Source organism: Musca vetustissima, unplaced genomic scaffold (genome assembly GCF_032173495.1).
Source record: "Musca vetustissima isolate MV318-11 ecotype Yass unplaced genomic scaffold, APGP_CSIRO_Mvet_v1 utg107060, whole genome shotgun sequence".
Taxonomy (NCBI): domain Eukaryota; kingdom Metazoa; phylum Arthropoda; class Insecta; order Diptera; family Muscidae; genus Musca; species Musca vetustissima.
The window spans coordinates 24059-44180 of NW_026889147.1; the positions used below are offsets into that span (position 1 = coordinate 24059).

At 34.6% G+C, this 20122-nt stretch overlaps 2 protein-coding genes across 2 annotated transcripts; both read left to right on the plus strand.

The window, feature by feature from the left end:
* The first annotated feature begins 3132 nt into the window (after window positions 1-3132).
* LOC133336856 (uncharacterized) lies at window positions 3133-9294 on the plus strand. Its single transcript, XM_061545130.1, has 4 exons — window positions 3133-3334; window positions 8593-8783; window positions 8858-9173; window positions 9269-9294. The coding sequence occupies exons 1-4, from the start codon at window positions 3133-3135 to the stop codon at window positions 9292-9294; spliced, it is 735 nt and encodes a 244-aa protein (XP_061401114.1).
* Window positions 9295-9364: 70 nt separating this feature from the next.
* LOC133336857 (A disintegrin and metalloproteinase with thrombospondin motifs 8-like) lies at window positions 9365-19917 on the plus strand. The gene is made up of 9 exons (XM_061545131.1): window positions 9365-9758; window positions 12450-12609; window positions 12778-12906; window positions 12983-13232; window positions 14374-14520; window positions 14583-15354; window positions 18906-19219; window positions 19287-19761; window positions 19829-19917. Exons 1-9 carry the CDS (start codon window positions 9485-9487, stop codon window positions 19915-19917), a joined length of 2610 nt encoding a protein of 869 aa, XP_061401115.1. The 5' UTR covers window positions 9365-9484.
* Window positions 19918-20122: the final 205 nt, after the last annotated feature.

A 20122-nucleotide genomic window follows, 5' to 3' on the forward strand; every position in this document is an offset into this window, starting at 1 on the left:
AAATATGTACAGGTGCTTACGTATTCAGATATTATTTAGTAACCCATTACCAAATTAGAGAACGGAAATATAGCGCGGATTGCTTTGAAATTTTTCATGAAGTCCCAGTTGTGGTCAAGGACAACGCTTATAATTTTCGGTGATGATCATATTAAAATTTTAAGATGAAATGGACCGAAAACTTAATTTTTTGTGTGTTTTCGAGTCGAATATAATCCGAACATCACAACTCAACCCACCGTGAATGCAATCTGGAGATGTAATTAGAAGGGCTTTACTGAATATTCGAAAATGCAAGGAAAAGGTTCTGTTGACCTCTAATCGGGCAAGAGGATGCAATATCACTAGTAAACATCGAAGTAAACTTCCGCAGAAAGTTAGAATTCCGTGGTAGTTGTGTAGGGAATCGTATGGTCGGCCCCGTCCGACTATATTGCTCCGCCCACTGGTTTTTAAATAATATTTTTTCAAGGGCTAGCAATGGCATGGATTTTTTAAAGAATATTTTTACAAGGGTTACCAAAACAAAATTCAAAATTCGCAACCACTTTACAAAATACAGTATATCTCCCATAACCGTCACCTTGCATCAATAGACATAAGAGAACACCCCATACTCCATTTCAAGTTTCGATGATTTTCAAACGGTTTACAAATGAACATTCATTATTTTAGGGGACTTTGGATTTTTGTTTTCCTTTCATAATTGTATGCCTTAAGAAAAAATACAAAATTCCTTCCGAACTTTTTTAATTCCCCCTCCAACAGGAGATCAAATTATTTTCCCTTTTTTTCCGTTTTGCGGTTTCCCTTAAATACCATTCCCTATCATTGAAGCGTAAAATGTCAACACACATTGTTGCCATTAACATAACCATCGAGTGAGTAATTTCGAATATATAGGTGACATACATACATGTATGCTATACAACATAGCTGCGTGTAACTGAAGTTGCAGAAAAATATCGAATATCACCTTCCATCCAAAGTCAATCATACAGCAGCATAGTAAACGCATAACCAAGAAATCCATACCACCAACGAAGTGAGCCAGCGAGCTACTGCACCAATTAACTGTAGAAATGAAAACATTATAAAAAATAGAAAAAAAAACAACAACTATTAATAACTGCATTAATTAAGGTAAACCACTATTTAATTGCAAGAAAAAGAAAAAATAGACAATCACGGAAAATACAATAATTGCTCTGAATTGGTTAAACTTGAAGGGGCAAATAGATAAATTGATCGGTTGCTCCCTCCTCCTGCATTTTCTGGGAAGAAGTGAGCGAAATGCAAGAAAGCATTTATATGACGTAAATAACACAACACGTATTAATTTAAATCCACTCCTTTGGTAACTCTTGAAAAAATATTCTTTAAAAAATCCACGCCTTTGGTAACTCTTGAAAAAAGATTCTTTAAAAAATCCACGCCTTTGGTAACTCTTGAAAAAATATTCTTTAAAAAATCCACGCCTTTGGTAACCCTTCAAAAAAATATTCTTTAAAAAATCCACGCCTTTGGTAACTCTTGAAAAAATATTCCTTTAAAAAAATCCACGCCTTTGGTAACTCTTGAAAAAATATTCTTTAAAAAATCCACGCCTTGTATTGACCCTTGAAAAAATATTCTTTAAAAAATCCACGCCTTTGGTAACTCTTGAAAAAATATTTTTTTAAAAATCCACGCCTTTGGTAACCCTTGAAAAAATATTTTTTAAAAAATCCACGCCTTCGGTAACCCTTGAAAAAATATTTTTTAAAAAATCCACGCCTTTGGTAACCCTTGAAAAAATATTTTTTAAAAAATCCACGCCTTTGGTAACTCTTGAAAACCATTCTTTAAAAAATCCACGCCTTAGTCCTAGAAAAAATATTCTTTAAAAAATCCACGCCTTAGTCCTAGAAAAAATATTCTTTAAAAAATCCACGCCTTAGTCCTAGAAAAAATATTCTTTAAAAAATCCACGCCTATGGGCCTGCTAGTCCTATAAAAAATATTCTTTAAAAAATCCACGCCTTAGTCAATGAAAAAATATTCTTTAAAAAATCCACGCCTTAGTCCATGAAAAAATGTTCTTTAAAAAATCCACGCCTTTGGTAACCCTTGAAAAAATATTTTTTAAAAAATCCACGCCTTTGGCAACTCTTGAAAACCATTCTTTAAAAAATCGACGCTTTAGTCCTAGAAAAAATATTCTTTAAAAAATCCACGCCTTAGTCCTAGAAAAAATATTCTTTAAAAAATCCACGCCTAGTCCTAGAAAAAATATTCTTTAAAAATCCACGCCTTAGTCCTATACAAAATATTCTTTAAAAAATCCACGCCTTAGTCAATGAAAAAATATTCTTTAAAAAATCCACGCCTTAGTCCATGAAAAAATGTTCTTTAAAAAATCCACGCCTTTGGTAACCCTTGAAAAAATATTTTTTAAAAAATCCACGCCTTTGGCAACTCTTGAAAACCATTCTTTAAAAAATCGACGCTTTAGTCCTAGAAAAAATATTCTTTAAAAAATCCACGCCTTAGTCCTAGAAAATATATTCTTTAAAAAATCCACGCCTTAGTCCTATACAAAATATTCTTTAAAAAATCCACGCCTTAGTCCATGAAAAAATATTCTTTAAAAAATCCACGCCTTGGATAGTCCTTAAAAAAATCCTCGCCTTTGGTAGTTGGTTCTTGAAAAAAAATCCACGCCTTAGTCCTAGAAAAAATATTCTTTAAATAATCCACGACTTGTGTTGGTCCTTGAAAAACATTTTTAAAAAATCCACCCCTTAAATAGTCCTTAAAAAATATATTCTTTAAAGTCCGAACATATCGCCATTTTTCCTCGTACCCATTTTTATAGATTTTACTTCGAACTCTTATTATATTCCTGTCTAGAGTTCATTATTTGTGTATAACAATATATTTTAAAATAATAAAAATAAAGATATAACATCACATCAACATTATGGCAACCTCCTTATTATGTTGTCCACAACAAATCTTAATAACTTCTCCTATTGTTTGCTATTTACAGAGCGTTCCATAAAATTGGTGCATTTAACATATCGGTCAAATGCTGCAGCGTCGGCAACAGTGCATCCAACAGATGTTACATCCCGCAACGAGGGGTATTCTATGGAATTACAAATACCAAATAATAGCTTAGAAACCGTCACCACTGCTGCTGCTGCTGCTGCTGCTGCTGCTGCTGATGTCGTCGTGCATCGCTCTAAACGATCTGACAATGAACCAGCATCGGCAATAATATCAACGCCAGCAAATAGTCAAGGTAGTGGCGCCCCAGAGTTACCTCCAATAGTATCAGTGCAAATCAAAGGTAAGTTGCTATTCATTTCTTGTAAGTTATTTTTTTTACTTGGTAGGTAAAGGGGAACGATTGGGAGAACGTTTAACATTATTTCAGGATGGTTAAAATGTAAATTACATGGGGCAAACAACATATGGCCCATAATTTCTATTCATTGTTGTTGTTTTTTATTTCTTTTGGAATATTTTGCCTTTGGCTATCTCTATCATCGATTTTTTCCGCTGCATTGCTGCAATAATTTTGTTGTTGTTGTTTCTGAAAGTCCAATGTTATGGTAGACCTATTTGACCTCTTTTTTCCAGTTGTTTTACTGGATGAATGAATGAAAGATGCAGAAGATGAAGAACTCAGATACTGAAGAAGAAATTTTGCCATAGACAGTTGCCATTGTTTAATTAAATGCAATTAGTGTTATTGGTGTAATTCGTTCGCTCGTTCAATTCGCGAGAGATGGAGATGAATGACGGTGCCATCTGGTTACCAAGTGTTGATGAATGATAACATACACAGATATGAACTGAAGCCAGGAGTGCAATAAAATCTCTGCGATGAAAGGTTAATAGATCAATTGAAAGCATGCGCATAAAATATGTTTTTTTGCATGTTGAGGGTCTTCGAAAAGTTGTCGTATTATTAGATTAAATATTTTGAGTATTTAAAAGGTGTGAAACAAGTGTCTCTTTTTTGTGACTATTAAAATATGTTCTATGTATGGTATGCCTACTTATCTGCCCACTTAAAAAACAATAATCTTTCATATACATTTTTTATTAAATAATGGTTCATTTCAATTTTCGCTCCACTTGACCTTCTGACACCGTTGAATTCCTCTTTAGAAATGCTGCCGAAGTATTTAATGCATATCAAAATATGCAATCTATATCTATCCACAAAAGAATGAAAAAAACAAAGACAGACTTAATTTTTGCGGTCAATGAATTTAAATTACTATGGCAATTCTTAAGTCTTATGCATATTAGAATATATGCGAGGGGTGTTATGGAAGTAGTATTAAAACCAAAATAGAGAAAATTTAGAATAGCTACTATCACAGGCAGAGTTATTTTGATAAATTCGGTAGTGGTACAGGAATGTAAATAAACTTTTTGAAAAACTGGATAAATTAAACTGTGCTACAAGAATTTGGTGGCCGAAAATATTCTTATAGAGGCTGCAACCCTTGGTTAAAATATTTAAAGAATAAATTCGCCATAAGTCAAATTTTACAACTATGGCATTATTTGCGCCTATTGTAGGTTATTTTGAGATGACATGTCTTTACTCAAATCGAATGGAGAGTATTTTTGTAAAACATATACTGCTTCTATCTCGAGTCCTTGTGCATTTGTATAACATCCACCATAAAATGGGGTGGTTTTTGATATTGGTCAACATTGGTCCAAGGACAAACCCTACTGAAATTGGCAAAAATCGGTTCAGATTTAGATATAGCTCCCATATATATATTTTCGATAAATGGTACACCAATGTCCCTATATTTCCTTCAATGTATACGATGTTTAACATAGCGTACTGAATTAAGGGGACCCCCTCCCATTCTCGGGGTCAATTTTTTTTTTTTGACTTAATTCAAATCTACACTAATGCAAGAATGTCCCTACAAAATTTCAAGTGAAAATCTCAAGAACTCTTGAAGATATATAGCCGATTTATTCTGTCAGCATCAAGTGACGGGTTGGTGTGTTCTATTATGTCTTAAATAACAAGTGTTAAGTTTCGTGAAAATCGGTTTAGATTTAGATATAGCTCCCATATATATTTTTGTCCGATTTTATGTAAATGGTGCACGGATCTTTGGGATTTTGGACTATTTTTTCGATCGAATTGGTTGTAATTTTTTTTATGTTGAGTTCTAATTGGGTCCACTTTTTTTGAGTAGCTCTCATATACAGGTGCCCCCAAATTTACGGTATTTTGGGAAGTTTGGTCTCGTTTTCAACCGAAATGGTTGTAATTTCGAAATTTTGGGGTGGTTTTTGATATTGGTTAATTGGTTGGTTTTAATTAACTTATTGAACCTATACAGTTCTAAAACATTACTAATCGAAAAGAATTCATTGTCTTCGTAGGAGTCAACCAGATGCCGCATACCTGTCAGTTAAAACCGTTAGAAAGCTCTCAATATTTACGATACAGGTACTACTCCTAGGATTTTGGGTATTGAAACCATATAACGTTACCCCCTTATATTCGGCACATGGCACATGTTTTGGACTGCCATTGGATACAAATCTTCTTACCAATTATTATAAATATTTTTATGAGAGGTCCCATGTAATGAAACCAACTGAATTTCAGTGTTTTGAATAGTTTGGACGCGTTATTGAACCAAATAGGCTGAGTTTTTTTGTTTTGGGTTATAATTTTGTAGACAATCTCTTTCTCTTCCACGGATCGGTAATTTAATTATAGTATTTTAGAGAATTTGGTTACGTTTTAATCGGTTTTCTTCCTACACCATACAAGAGGAGACTGAGTATTATAATATCGTTTAGTGCAGTAGTTGTCAAACCAGGGGGTATGTGAAATCCAGAATGGAGGTACTCTTAAATCCATCTGAAATTTTGATATCAATTATTTATTTTTTTTATCAACAAAAGTGACGTTTGATACTACTTACCTAAGTATGATAAGGTGATAGAACTTTTATCTACATACACACATATTATTGTAGGAATCAGTAAAATATGTTCAGCAGCTGTTATCAGTTGTTGTCCGATTGTTATCTTGTTTTTGAACCATGACCTACAACAAACAAAAATAAACTAGAACAGTGATGGTCAAATAAATCACTATTTTGTACAGAATGAAATATTTTATTCTAAATATTATGTCTGAATATTAGTTTTAAACATTCCGCTAAAAATTGCAAATATTCCTCTTTGATTCGAAAATGCAATATCATAATCAGAAAAGTTCATGTACCGATTTTCGATATTTTGGAATTTAGGCTGAGGATGATTTGAAAACTTCTCGCAGAAATATATGATAGGTTAAAATTAATGCTCCATCCAATTGCAGATTTCGTTTCTCGAAAGAGATCACTTAATACGCTGGTTCATAAAAGCTCAGTTTGTTGACCTGTCCTAGTCGTTCAAATTTAGAAGAGAACGGATTTGACATTTCTGAGTCCTTTATTTTGAAAGTGGTTATATATTCTATAATGTCTAAGGGCACAAAGCCACAAACAAATCAGTAAGGAAAGCAGTAAAGTCAGACGGGGCCGACTATATGATACCCTTCACCACTTTGGGTATATCCAACAGATGGAATCCTAACAGACGTCGCAATTTTGAAGGACCATTAACATGAAATTAAACATGTCATTCTGCCACCTATACTAAATTTTGGTCAGATATAGATTTGCTTCTTACAATGGGACAAAATTATGTAAATAAATTTAAAGCAAAGTATCGAAATCTAAACCGACCTCATCGAAATTTGTCACATGTTAGGTTACACTAATTTCAGTTTGTTTTTGCATTCGGCCATATTTTGAGTTCTTCATTTACTTATAAATCCAAATTTCGTGCAAATGGAAGGATATATAGGGATTTTGGTACACCATTTATATAAAATCGGAAGAAAATATATATGGGACCTATATCTAAATTTGAACCGATTTTCACGAAATCCTAGGCTTAATTCAGAATGCTATGCCAAATATCTTGCAAATCGAAGGATATATAGGAACTTTGGTGCACTATTTATTCACATCTTTCCAGACTTAATTCAGTACGCTATGCCAAATTTCGTGCAAATCTGAGGATATATAGGGACTTTGGTGCACTATTTACCTAAAATCGGACGAAAATATATAAGGGAGCTATACCTAAATCTGAACCGATTTTCAAGAAATTTAACACACATCGTTCTAGACTTAATTCAGTACGCTGTGCCAAATTTCGTGCAAATCGAAGGATATATAGGGACTTTGGTGCACTATTTACCTAAAATCGGACGAAAATATATATGGGAGCTATATCAAAATCTGAACAGATTTTTACCAATTTCAATAGGGTTCGTTTTTGGTCCAAATAAGTGAACTGTGCCAAATTTCATCCAAATCGGATCACAAATGCGACCTGTACTTTGTTAACAAAACTACATGGACGGACAGACGGACGGACATGCATAAATCGGCTTAAAAAGTGATTCTATGCATATTCTCAAAAGGAACTATGTGTCTATCTCGTTTCCTTTTGCCTGTTATAAACATATGCACAAAGACATAATACCCTGTACCACAGTGTGGTGAAGCGTATAAAAACCCAAACCTTCAAATATCTCAATATAAGAAAAAATTGACTTAAACCACTTTTAATGTAAAAGTCGCACGTACAGTTTTTATGTCATTTTCTTCTTTTCGGAAGACTCCTCATTTCATTCGGTATCCATTTTGAATTCACTGTCACACTGTCTTATGATGATTATTACTTCAGAAATGTCTCTTTTCATCATCAGCAACATTAATTTAACTTTTTCCCAAGGGGAGATTATTTCTTTCACTAAATCCTTAAAGATACTAGCCAGTCTACCATGAATGGTCAGGAATCGAAAATGTCATCAACGCCACTGGCATCCTTTAAATATTTAAAAAAAATCAACGCTTCTGACAGCCTTTGGAACCTAATATTAAAAAATCCATTCTTAATACATCTACGCCTTTGACATCTCTTGAACATATATTCGTAAAAAATCGACGCCTCATTTCATTGGAGTGCATTCAGTATCCATTTTGAATTCACTGGCACACACCCTTATGATGATTATTACTTCAGAAATGTACCTTTCTTTCTTTTTCTTTCACTATATCCTTAAAGAGACTAGCCAGTCTCCCATGAATGGTCAGGGATCGATAATGTCAACGCCACTGACATCCCTTTAATGTTATTTAAAAAAACCACGTCTTGACTGCCCTTTAAAAATATTCTTTAAAAACCACGCCTTGAAAAAATATTCTCAAAAAACCAAGTCTTGACAGCCCTTGAAAAAATATTCTTTAAAAATCACCCCATATACAGGCATTGAAAAATATTTTTTAAGAACTCATTTTTTTACAAAGCCATGTCTTGAAAGTCCTTAAAAAAGTTGTTAAATTAAAATAAAAACTTCCACCTTGCACCTCGTACATTTTTATGAAAAATAACCCATCTGACCATACAGTGGCAAATCAATTCTGCTCTAATGATATTTTCATTCTCTTCATTTCTTCTCTTTTTTATTTTCGTTTGTTCTCCGCATAGATAACGATCATTTGGTCAATTTGAAGATGCAACAAACGCCAAAGTTAATCGACGATGCATTCGTTTTTATACGACGCTATGCCAATACATCACAACTCGTGGAGAATTCACATAAGTTAGCGGAACGCTTAGAGAAATGTTTTTATCACAACGAGAATTCGGCGTTGGATTTGTGTGATGGTGAAAATGTGGTAAGTTTTAAACAATAAAAACAACAATAACAAAATATAGAAAATCTGAATTTTTTTTCTTTATTTTCCCCAAGCGTGGCCTATATCATCACAATCAAACCGACTACATTATACACCCCCTACCCGAACGTTTTGGCAATAACACACACATTATACTCGAATCCGAATCGGAGCTATTCGATTCCATTTGGTCAAATTCATCATCAGTATTAAATGAAAATATACAATTTGAACCGGAAATGGAAGAATTTAATGATTTAAATATCGAAACAATGGCTGATCTGGAAAATACAACGCGTTCGACAAGAAATATTGAAAACGATCCGAGACAGGGGCGCGATCATGCCAGAAATCTACATCACAATCACAATGCTGTACCTTTAAATTTACGTTTTAAGCCACGACATCATCATCAGCAACATGGGAATCATCAGAGACATCCTACAAATGCTCATAATCAGCATCACTCTGCAAAACGCCATCAGGTTCATCGTTCCCATCATCCAAATAAACAACATCACCATAATCAAAAACAACAACAACATCATAATCAGCAGCATTCTATGCTTCCAACAATGGACTCGGAAAAAGCGACCAAACGTGCTAGACGTTTTATCTCCCCCGTCAAGGATTGGTACAGCCCCTCCGATGTTTTACACATAGAGACGGCAATTTTTGTGGACACGGATCTGTATAAACATATGGCAAAGAATTTTCCCAAAGATACCAGCTCTCATTTGATACGTTTCGTCTTGGCCATGATCAATGGTGTCCAACTGCTCTATCATCATCCCTCTTTGGGCCGAAGAGTTAATTTTGTTCTCAAACGTTTAGAGATTTTGGAAAAAGATCCCTTGGATTTACCACGATCAAGCGATATTGATATTTATTTGAGTAATTTTTGTAAATGGCAGACGCGATGGAATTCGGCCAAAGATCCAAAATTGCACTATGATCATGCTGTCATATTAACGGGTAAGTTGGAAAAAAATATTTTTAAATAATCCTGGTATCTGATAGGCTATGACAAAATATTTTTAAAATGGTATATTAGGCATTTGACTGCCTTTGGAAAACATAATTTGAAAAAATAACGGCCTCTGATAGTCATTGGATAGCCCTTTAAAAAAATGTGATAGTCTCATAGTCCTTAAAATATATTCTTTAAAAAAATTCACCCTTTGCTTTAGTTCCGAAATAATATTTTGAAAATATCTTAAAATTAGTTCTCTGATACTCTTTTAAATATTCCTTAACAAAACCAAAACAATTAAAAATAGACTTTAAAAACTATATGACTTTTTATACCCTTAAAAAATATTTAGAAAAACCTACCACTTTTTATAGCCCCTAAAATATCCAGGCCACTGATAATCCCTCAAAAATTATTTAAAAAAAAATGCATTCCTTTTAAAAATCAAGGCATCTGATAGTGCCCTAAAATCCCTAAATCTAAGTCTTTTAATGGTCCAAGCCTCTACAGTACCTCAAAAATATTTCTAAACCAGTAAGGAAAGTAGTAAAGTCGGACGGAGCCGACTATTTGATATCCTTCACCACTATGGGTATATTAAACGAATGCATCCTAACTGACAGGTTAGGTTATACTTAGGCTTTATTCCTAATGGCCATATTTTGGGTCCCACTTAAAATCGGGAGCTATATCTAAATCTGAACCGATTTTCAAGAAATTTTACACACATTTTCACGACAACCGATTTTCACGACACTTAGCACACGTCATTCTAGACTTAATTCAGTACGCTATACCAAAATTCGTGCAAATCGAATGATTTTCGGGGGTCTTTGGTGCACCATTTACCTAAAATCGGGAGAACCTATATATGGGAGCTATATTTAAATCTGAACCGATTTTCATGAAATTTTACACACATCATTCTAGACTCAATCTACTACGCTATGCCAAATATCGCGCAAATCGAATGATTTTCAGGGTCTTTGGTGCACCATTTACCTAAAATCGGGCGAAACTATATATGGGAGCTATATCAAAATCTGAACCGATTTTAAAGAAATTTTACACAGATCATTCTACACTCAATCTACTACGCTATGCCAAAATTCGTGCAAATCGAATGATTTTCAGGGTCTTTGGTGCACCATTTACCTAAAATCGGGCGAAACTATATATGGGAGCTATATCAAAATCTGAACCGATTTTAAAGAAATTTTACACAGATCATTCTACACTCAATCTACTACGCTATGCCAAATATCGTGCAAATCGAATGATTTTCAGGGTCTTTGGTGCACCATTTACCTAAAATCGGGCGAAACTATGTATGGGAGCTATATCTAAATCTGAACCGATTTTCTCCAATTTCAATAGGGTTTGTCCTCGAGCCAAATAAGTGACATGTGTCAAATTTCATCCAAATCGGATCATCAATGCGACCTGTAGTTTTTTCACAAAAATACATGGACAGACGGACGGACATGCATAAATCGACTCAGTAAGTGATTCTATGCATTTTCTCAAAAGGAACTATGGGTCTATCACGTTTCCTTTTGCCTGTTACAAACATATGCACAAAGACCTAATACCCTGTACCACAGTGTGGTGATGTCCGTTAAGATAAATTTAAAATTTCAACCCCGCACCCTTCTTAGTTTTTTACAATGGGGAATTTTATATGAAATTTGCATAAGGCCGGCCGCAATTTAGTTCTGCAAATTAGTGGCGCATTGTCAAATACGCTCACATACTGCGTCACACACTATCTCTCTCCTCAATTTAGTTCTGCAATTTCGCATTCACTCACTCTCTCTCTCTCTTAACCCTTTGTGAACCAGCGAAAAAGTTGGGTGGTTTGTGTCTTTGCTAGTTAAATTTTAAATTTATCTTCACGGACATAGTGTGGTGAAGGGTATAAAAATTCTACGCCTTTTTATGGTCCCAAAAAAGATTTTATAAAAAATCAATTTTTTTGGTCCCTATTTTTTTTTAAATCCACGCCTTTTTATTGTCCCTAAACATATTTTGTAAAAACTCCACGCCTTTTTTTGGTCCTAAAAGCCCTTAAAAAAATTCTTGAAAAAGTCCAAACTTTTGGTAACCCTAGAAAAAATTTCTTGAAAAAATCCAAGCCTTTGGTAACCCTTGAAAAAAACCCAAGCCTTTGGTAACCCTTGAAAAAAATCCAAGTCTTTGGTAACCCTTGAAAAAAAAATTCTTGACAAGATTCAAGCCTTTGGTAACCCTTTAAAAAATTCCTGAAAAAATCCAAGCCTTTGGTAACCCTTGAAAAAAATTCTTAAAAAAATCCACGCCTCTAGGAACCCTTAAAAAATATTTCTTTAAAAAATTCAATCCTTTGGTGACCCTTGAAAAATAGTCTTTAAAAATCCACACCTCGAGAAACTCTTGAAACATATTATTTAAAAAATCCATATCTCTGATAGGCCTTAAAAACATTTTCTTTATTTATTTTCCATTTAATTCCCTTTTGTTAATATTTTTCGAATAAATTTCCATATAATGAATTTAATCGCTTTAGATGTTATGTATATCTTGTTGTTGTTGTATTTTTAATTCGGATTGTATTGTAATGTCGGATATATTAATTATTTTACTACTTGGCATTGCCAATCATTCAATTGATGTTTTTTTCCTTTTCTTGTTTTTGATTTTCAATCACTTCCAAGGTCTCGACTTGTATGTGGTGGATAAGAAAGGCAAACTGATTAATCAAGTGGTTGGTCTCGCACCAGTGGCTGGCATGTGCATCGAAACATCATCGTGTACCATTAACGAGGGCAAACATTTCGAGAGTGTTTTTGTGGTAGCTCATGAAATTGGCCACAAGTAAGTAGGTTAAAGCAGTTGATGGCAAAAAACAAAATGCAATAATATCTGCCACCAACATTGGAGGAGTCTTCATGACCATATTTCGTGCCAGATTTGCATTATTTTTTGCAAGAATACAAAACAACAAAAATAACAACACCAATAATAATTATATCCTCTTTACAGTTTAGGTATGCGCCATGATAGCATCGATAATGGCTGTGAACCCACCTCTCACATAATGTCACCAACACTGGGCAGTGGCAAAATCACATGGTCGAAATGCTCACGAGATTCATTGAACTTGTTTTTGGAGTAAGTGGGGTGATAGGGGGAGGGTCAAATGTTGTTTCATTTTATTTATTTAAAAATTTTTATATTTTTTGTTTAGGAAATCCCAAGCCAAATGCCTGTTCAATCGTGCCGAGTTTAATCACAATTTGGACCACTCGGCTGAGGGCATCTTGCCCGGAGAACGTTTCGATGCCAATCAACAGTGTATGCTGAAATATGGCAAGGAGTCGACTAGGGCCCGTAGTCAATCGTTGGCGGATATTTGCCGGGACTTACACTGCCAGAGGGATCGTTATACATGGACCTCGCATCCGGCCTTGGAGGGTACTGCATGTGGTGATAATATGGTAAGTTGGATATATAACAAATATTTTGAAGTGGAATTGCTTTAACAATATTTGACTGGGCCACCAGAGGCGTGGATTTTTTAAAGGATATTGTTTTCAAGGGTTGCTAAAGACGTGGATTTTCTAAAGAATATTTTTTTCTAGGGTTACCAAAGGCGTGGATTTTCTAAAGAATATTTTTTTCTAGGGTTACCAAAGGCGTGGATTTTCTAAAGAATATTTTTTCTAGGGTTACCAAAGGCGTGGATTTTCTAAAGAATATTTTTTCAAGGGTTACCAAAGGCGTGGATTTTCTAAAGAATATTTTTTCAAGGGTTACCAAAGGCGTGGATTTTTTAAAGAATATTTTTTCAAGGGTTACCAAAGGCGTGGATTTTTTAAAGAATATTTTTTCAAGGGTTACCAAAGGCGTGGATTTTTTAAAGAAAATTTTTTCAAGGGTTACCAAAGGCGTGGATTTTTTTAAAGAAAATTTTTTCAAGGGTTACCAAAGGAGTGGATTTTTTAAAGAATATTTTTTCAAGGGTTACCAAAGGCGTGGATTTTTAAAGAATATTTTTTCAAGGGTTACCAAAGGCGTGGATTTTTAAAGAATATTTTTTTAAGGGTTACCAAAGGCGTGGATTTTTTAAAGAATATTTTTTCAAGGGTTACCAAAGGCGTGGATTTTTTAAAGAATGTTTTTTCAGGGGTTACCAAAGGCGTGGATTTTTTAAAGTACATTTTTCAGGGGTTACCAAAGGCGTGGATTTTTTAAAGTACATTTTTTCAGGGGTTACCAAAGGCGTGGATTTTTTAAAGTACATTTTTTCAGGGGTTACCAAAGGCGTGGATTTTTTAAAGTACATTTTTTCAGGGGTTACCAAAGGCGTGGATTTTTTAAAGTACATTTTTTCAGGGGTTACCAAAGGCGTGGATTTTTTAAAGTACATTTTTTCAGGGGTTACCAAAGGCGTGGATTTTTTAAAGTACATTTTTTCAGGGGTTACCAAAGGCGTGGATTTTTAAAGTTCATTTTTTCAGGGGTTACCAAAGGCGTGGATGTTTTAAAGTACTTTTTTTGTCAAATTCTTGGATTTTTAAAGAATTCTTTTTAAAGATCTTTAATCTTAGTATTACATTATTTTCTTAATTTTTTTAGTGGTGCCGCAGTGGCTTCTGTGTTGTCAAGCGCATCGAACCTTATTCAGCCTCTAAGCAGACTGCAGGTCTTACAAAGGCAAATTATGACAAGGCCGCCTTTATGGATGGCCCAAAGTCGGGAAATTTGTTACACGAATATCAGAAGGTTATACAGAAATTAAGATTCCGAAAATTTTAATAGAATTGACAAATTTCCCATACTTGCAGCCCTCTAGCAGTTGGAGTGAATGGAGTGAGCCAAGTGCCTGTGATTCCAGCTGCCTGTATGGCCCCTCAAAACGTTTGAGCGAGGGTAGCACGGGACTCAAAGTGTATACCCGAAAATGTGTCGACTATAAACGTCGTTGCATTGGACGCGATCATAAATTTGAGACATGCGTTGCCAAACAATGCTACAGTGTTCCTATGCTGACGGTGGCCGATTTTGCCAAACAAGTTTGTGAAAAAGCGAAAAAATTCGATGGTGAGCTAACCGGTGAAGGGGAGCAAATATCCGGCAACATTGAAGAATCCTGTAAGGTCTATTGTAAAACTAAAACAAATGGTACTAAATCACGAAGTTGGACTTTTCCGGATGGCACTACATGCATTTCGAAACTGTATCGCAATGATGAGCCATCCTATTGTATTCAAGGACGTTGTGAAAAATTCTCCTGCGATAATTCGACGAGTAATTATTATAAAATCGATAATATCTTTTGTAAGCAGCAGGATAGGAACAATGATATGGATAATGATACAATACGGCGTAGTTCGGCATCGTCGTCATCGGTGACATATCAAACGTATGGCAATCAAATACCTATGGGACCACCGGTTACAACGCATGCCACAGCAACGGCGGCATATAATAATTATGACGAATATAAATATCGCAGTAATACCAACAACAACAATAATAATAAACATTATTATGATCGTGGGCCAAGTGCGGATCGTATATATGGACCCACAACGGTGCGCAGTAAATATGAAAATGGTAAGCCAAAAAACATATTTTTTGTCAGGCATCTCAAAATAGAGACGATAGAAAATTTTTAGGGTTTATTAGGATACGATTTTATTAAAAATATTTTTTCAAGGGTCACTTGAGGCGTGTTTTTATTAAAATAATTTTTTCAAGGGTCTCTAGAGGCTTGGTTTTATTAAAAGTATTTTTTCAAGGGTCTCTAGAGGCGTGGTTTTATTAAAAGTATTTTTTCAAGGGTCTCTAGAGGCGTGGTTTTATTAAAAGTATTTTTTCAAGGGTCTCTAGAGGCGTGGTTTTATTAAAAGTATTTTTTCAAGGATCTCTAGAGGCGTGGTTTTATTAAAAGTATTTTTTCAAGGGTCTCCAGAGGCGTGGTTTTACTAAAAGTATTTTTTCAAGGGTATCTTGAGGCGTGGTTTTATTAAAAGTATTTTTTCAGGGGGTTTCTAGAGGCGTGGTTTCATAAAAAAGTATTTTTTCAAGGGTTTCTAGAGGCGTGGTTTTATAAAAAGTATTTTTTCAAGGGTCTCTAGAGGCGTGGTTTTATAAAAAGTATTTTTTTCAAGGGTTTCTAGAGGCGTGGTTTTATAAAAAGTATTCTTTCAAGGGTCTCTTGAGGCGTGGTTTTATTAGAAGTATTTTTTCAAGGGTCTCTAGAGGCGTGGTCTTATTAAAAGTATTTTTTCAAGGGTCTCTAGAGGCGTGGTCTTATTAAAAGTATTTTTTCAAGGGTTTCTAGAGGCGTGGTTTTATAAAAAGTATTTTTCAAGGGTTTCTAGAGGCGTGGTTTTATAAAAAGTATTTTTCAAGGGTTCAAGGCACTCTAGAGGCGTGGTTTTATTAAAAGTATTTTTTCAAGGGTCTCTAGAGGCGTGGTCTTATTAAAAGTATTTTTTCAAGGGTCTCTAGAGGCGTGGTCTTATTAAAAGTATTTTTTCAAGGGTTTCTAGAGGCGTGGTTTTATAAAAAGTATTTTTTCAAGGGTTTCTAGAGGCGTGGTTTTATAAAAAGTATTTTTCAAGGGTTCAAGGCACTCTAGAGGCGTGGTTTTATTAAAAGTATTTTTTCAAGGGTCTCTAGAGGCGTGGTCTTATTAAAAGTATTTTTTCAAGGGTCTCTAGAGGCGTGGTCTTATTAAAAGTATTTTTTCAAGGGTCTCTAGAGGCGTGGTCTTATTAAAAGTATTTTTTCAAGGGTCTCTAGAGGCGTGGTCTTATTAAAAGTATTTTTTCAAGGGTCTCTAGAGGCGTGGTCTTATTAAAAGTATTTTTTCAAGGGTTTCTAGAGGCGTGGTTTTATAAAAAGTATTTTTTCAAGGGTTTCTAGAGGCGTGGTTTTATAAAAAGTATTTTTTCAAGGGTTCAAGGCACTCTAGAGGCGTGGTTTTATTAAAAGTATTTTTTCAAGGGTCTCTAGAGGCGTGGTCTTATTAAAAGTATTTTTTCAAGGGTCTCTAGAGGCGTGGTCTTATTAAAAGTATTTTTTCAAGGGTTTCTAGAGGCGTGGTTTTATAAAAAGTATTTTTTCAAGGGTTTCTAGAGGCGTGGTTTTATAAAAAGTATTTTTCAAGGGTTCAAGGCACTCTAGAGGCGTGGTTTTATTATTTTTTATTAGGCGTGGTTTTATTAAAAGTATTTTTTCAAGGGTCTCTAGAGACGTGGTCTTATTAAAAGTATTTTTTCAAGGGTTTCTAGAGGCGTGGTTTTATAAAAAGTATTTTTTCAAGGGTTTCTAGAGGCGTGGTTTTATAAAAAGTATTTTTCAAGGGTTCAAGGCACTCTAGAGGCGTGGTTTTATTAAAAGTATTTTTTCAAGGGTCTCTAGAGGCGTGGTCTTATTAAAAGTATTTTTTCAAGGGTTTCTAGAGGCGTGGTTTTATAAAAAGTATTTTTTCAAGGGTTTCTAGAGGCGTGGTTTTATAAAAAGTATTTTTAAAGGGTTCAAGGCACTCTAGAGGCGTGGTTTTATTAAAAGTATTTTTTCAAGGGTCTCTAGAGGCGTGGTCTTATTAAAAGTATTTTTTCAAGTGTCTCTAGAGGCGTGGTCTTATTAAAAGTATTTTTTCAAGGGTCTCTAGAGGCGTGGTTTTTAAAAAGTATTTTTTCAAGGGTTTCTAAGGCGTGGTTTTATAAAAAGTATTTTTCAAGGGTTAGAGGCACTCTAGAGGTATTTTTTCAAGGGTTTCTAGAGGCTGGCGTGGTTTTATAAAAAGTATTTTTCAAGGGTTCTCTAGAGGCGTGGTTTTATTAAAAGTATTTTTTCAAGGGTCTCTAGAGGCGTGGTTTATTAAAAGTATTTTTTCAAGGGTCTCTAGAGGCGTGGTCTTATTAAAAGTATTTTTTTTCTCTAAGGCGTGGTCTTATTAAAAGTATTTTTTCAAGAGAGGCGTGGTCTTATTAAAAGTATTTTTTCAAGGGTCTCTAGAGGCGTGGTCTTATTAAAAGTATTTTTTCAAGGGTTTCTAGAGGCGTGGTTTTATAAAAAGTATTTTTTCAAGGGTTTCTAGAGGCGTGGTTTTATAAAAAGTATTTTTTTCAAGGGTTCAAGTATTTTTTCAACTCTAGAGGCGTGGTTTTATTAAAAGTATTTTTTCAAGGGTTCTCTAGAGGCGTGGTTTTATTAAAAGTATTTTTTCAAGGGTTCTAGAGGCGTGGTCTTATTAAAAGTATTTTTTCAAGGGCGTGCGTGGTCTTATAAAAGTATTTTTTAGGGTTTCTAGAGGCGTGGTTTTATAAAAAGTATTTTTTCAAGGCACTCTAGAGGCGTGGTTTTATTAAAAGTATTTTTTCAAGGGTCTCAAGGCGTGGTCTAGGGAGGCGTGGTTTTATTAAAAGTATTTTTTCAAGGGTCTCTAGAGGCGTGGTCGTATTAAAAGTATTTTTTCAAGGGTCTCTAGAGGCGTGGTCTTATTAAAAGTATTTTTTCAAGGGTCTCTAGAGGCGTGGTCTTATTAAAAGTATTTTTTCAAGGGTCTCTAGAGGCGTGGTGTTATTAAAAGTATTTTTTCAAGGGTCTCTAGAGGCGTGGTTTATTAAAAGTATTTTTTCAAGGGACTCTAGAGGCGTGGTCTTATTAAAAGTATTTTTTCAAGGGTCTCTAGAGGCGTGGTCTTATTAAAAGTATTTTTTAGAGGCGTGGTTTTATTAAAAGTATTTTTTCAAGGGTCTCTAGAGGCGTGGTTTTATTAAAAGTATTTTTAAAGGGTCTCTAGAGGCGTGGTTTTATTAAAAGTATTTTTTCAAGGGTCTCTAGAGGCGTGGTTTTATTAAAAGTATTTTTTAAAGGGTCTCTAGAGGCGTGGTATTATTAAAAGTATTTTTTCAAGGGTCTCTAGAGGCGTGGTCTTATTAAAAGTATTTTTTCAAGGGTCTCTAGAGGCGTGGTTTTATTAAAAGTATTTTTATTAAAAGTATTTTTTCAAGGGTCTCTAGAGGCGTGGTCTTATTAAAAGTATTTTTTCAAGGGTCTCTAGAAGCGTGGTCTTATTAAAAGTATTTTTTCAAGGGTCTCTAGAGGCGTGGTTTTATTAAACAAATTTGATCTTGTTTCAAACATTTCAGAAGTTGCTGTTAAACCCTTCCATGGCCAATATAATCATGACACGACCACCTATCGTCGAAAATCTGATAATTATGCCCCCTGGAATAAGTACAGTTATCACGTGAACGATCATGTACCGTCCGAATCCTCATTCCCCAAATCACCAACGTCAATTGCGGTCGCTACACCCGGTCCCCTGGAAGGCAATGAAAATGTATGGGTAGTAAAGTCGGGATGTTATTCAAGTTGTATGGCTCGTTCCAAGGGTATACAGGTAGTTATGAATCGCAAAACGGGTGAAAAGAATATACAGCTATGTACGCACACAGTTAAGGTGAGGAAATAGAATGATAATGTTAGGGACACAAATTATAATATATTTTTTGCTTTTTCTTCTCCAGCCTTGTGAACGTTTGCAGACCACTGGAGAATTTGCCGATAATACCTGTTCTGGGTATAAGACCAAAGTTCGTGGCCTTTCGGGTCATGGCATTCAAATCGCTGCGAGTGTTGAGAATCCTGATCGTAGCTGTCGTGTCGGTTGTCAAGATGAATTTATACAACATCGTTTCTATTTGGTCAACGGCAATTATGGTCACTTCCCGCTGGGTACCCGTTGTTCGAATAGCGAAGATCGTTACTGTGTTCAAGGCAAATGTTTAGAATTTGGTCCAGATCATATACCACTGCAAAAATCTCATATAAGTTTGGCACTATTCCGCAGTCGCCGATCGGCTAAGAAACATCAACAACACACGAGGAAGAAGCGAAGTTTCCTATACTACGATCCGGTGAATATAACCGAAACATTGACACAAGATTTTATCGATAATATTGTAAACAGTATTATAAATCTGGAAGCGAATCAAAGGAATGGTAGGGAATTATATTAAAAAAAGTATTAAAGAGATTATTTTAAATTTATTATTTTTAAATTTTTCAGAAGATTCACTTCTTGATCATCACATCGAATTTACAAATCCCATAACATATCCCATGGATGAAGAACACCACAAGGCCCATGAACATTAGCTGGGACATTTATGGAATAGTTTTTTTATTTATCCAAGTCTATGCTGTCTCCATTATTTTTGTGGATTCTTTTTTATATTTTCAAATATTTATTGCTTATATATTTTTTATAGTATTTTATCTATAAAATTATATATTAGAATTAGGCGATTAAATGTATCTCTGATAAGTCGTGATATTTTAGTTTTATAATTATTTTTGCATA

Bases quoted from the DNA above. Each gene is read 5' to 3' on its own strand.
- LOC133336856 (XM_061545130.1), top strand. From the start codon at position 3,133: ATGGAATTACAAATACCAAATAATAGCTTAGAAACCGTCACCACTGCT. The intron at 8,784-8,857 runs GTAAGTTTTAAA...ATTTTCCCCAAG, and splicing joins TGTGTGATGGTGAAAATGTG to CGTGGCCTATATCATCACAA. The intron at 9,174-9,268 runs GTTTTAAGCCAC...AAACGCCATCAG, and splicing joins TGCTGTACCTTTAAATTTAC to GTTCATCGTTCCCATCATCC.
- LOC133336857 (XM_061545131.1), top strand. From the start codon at position 9,485: ATGGCAAAGAATTTTCCCAAAGATACCAGCTCTCATTTGATACGTTTC. The intron at 13,233-14,373 runs GTAAGTTGGATA...TAATTTTTTTAG, and splicing joins CTGCATGTGGTGATAATATG to TGGTGCCGCAGTGGCTTCTG. The intron at 19,220-19,286 runs GTGAGGAAATAG...TTTCTTCTCCAG, and splicing joins TATGTACGCACACAGTTAAG to CCTTGTGAACGTTTGCAGAC.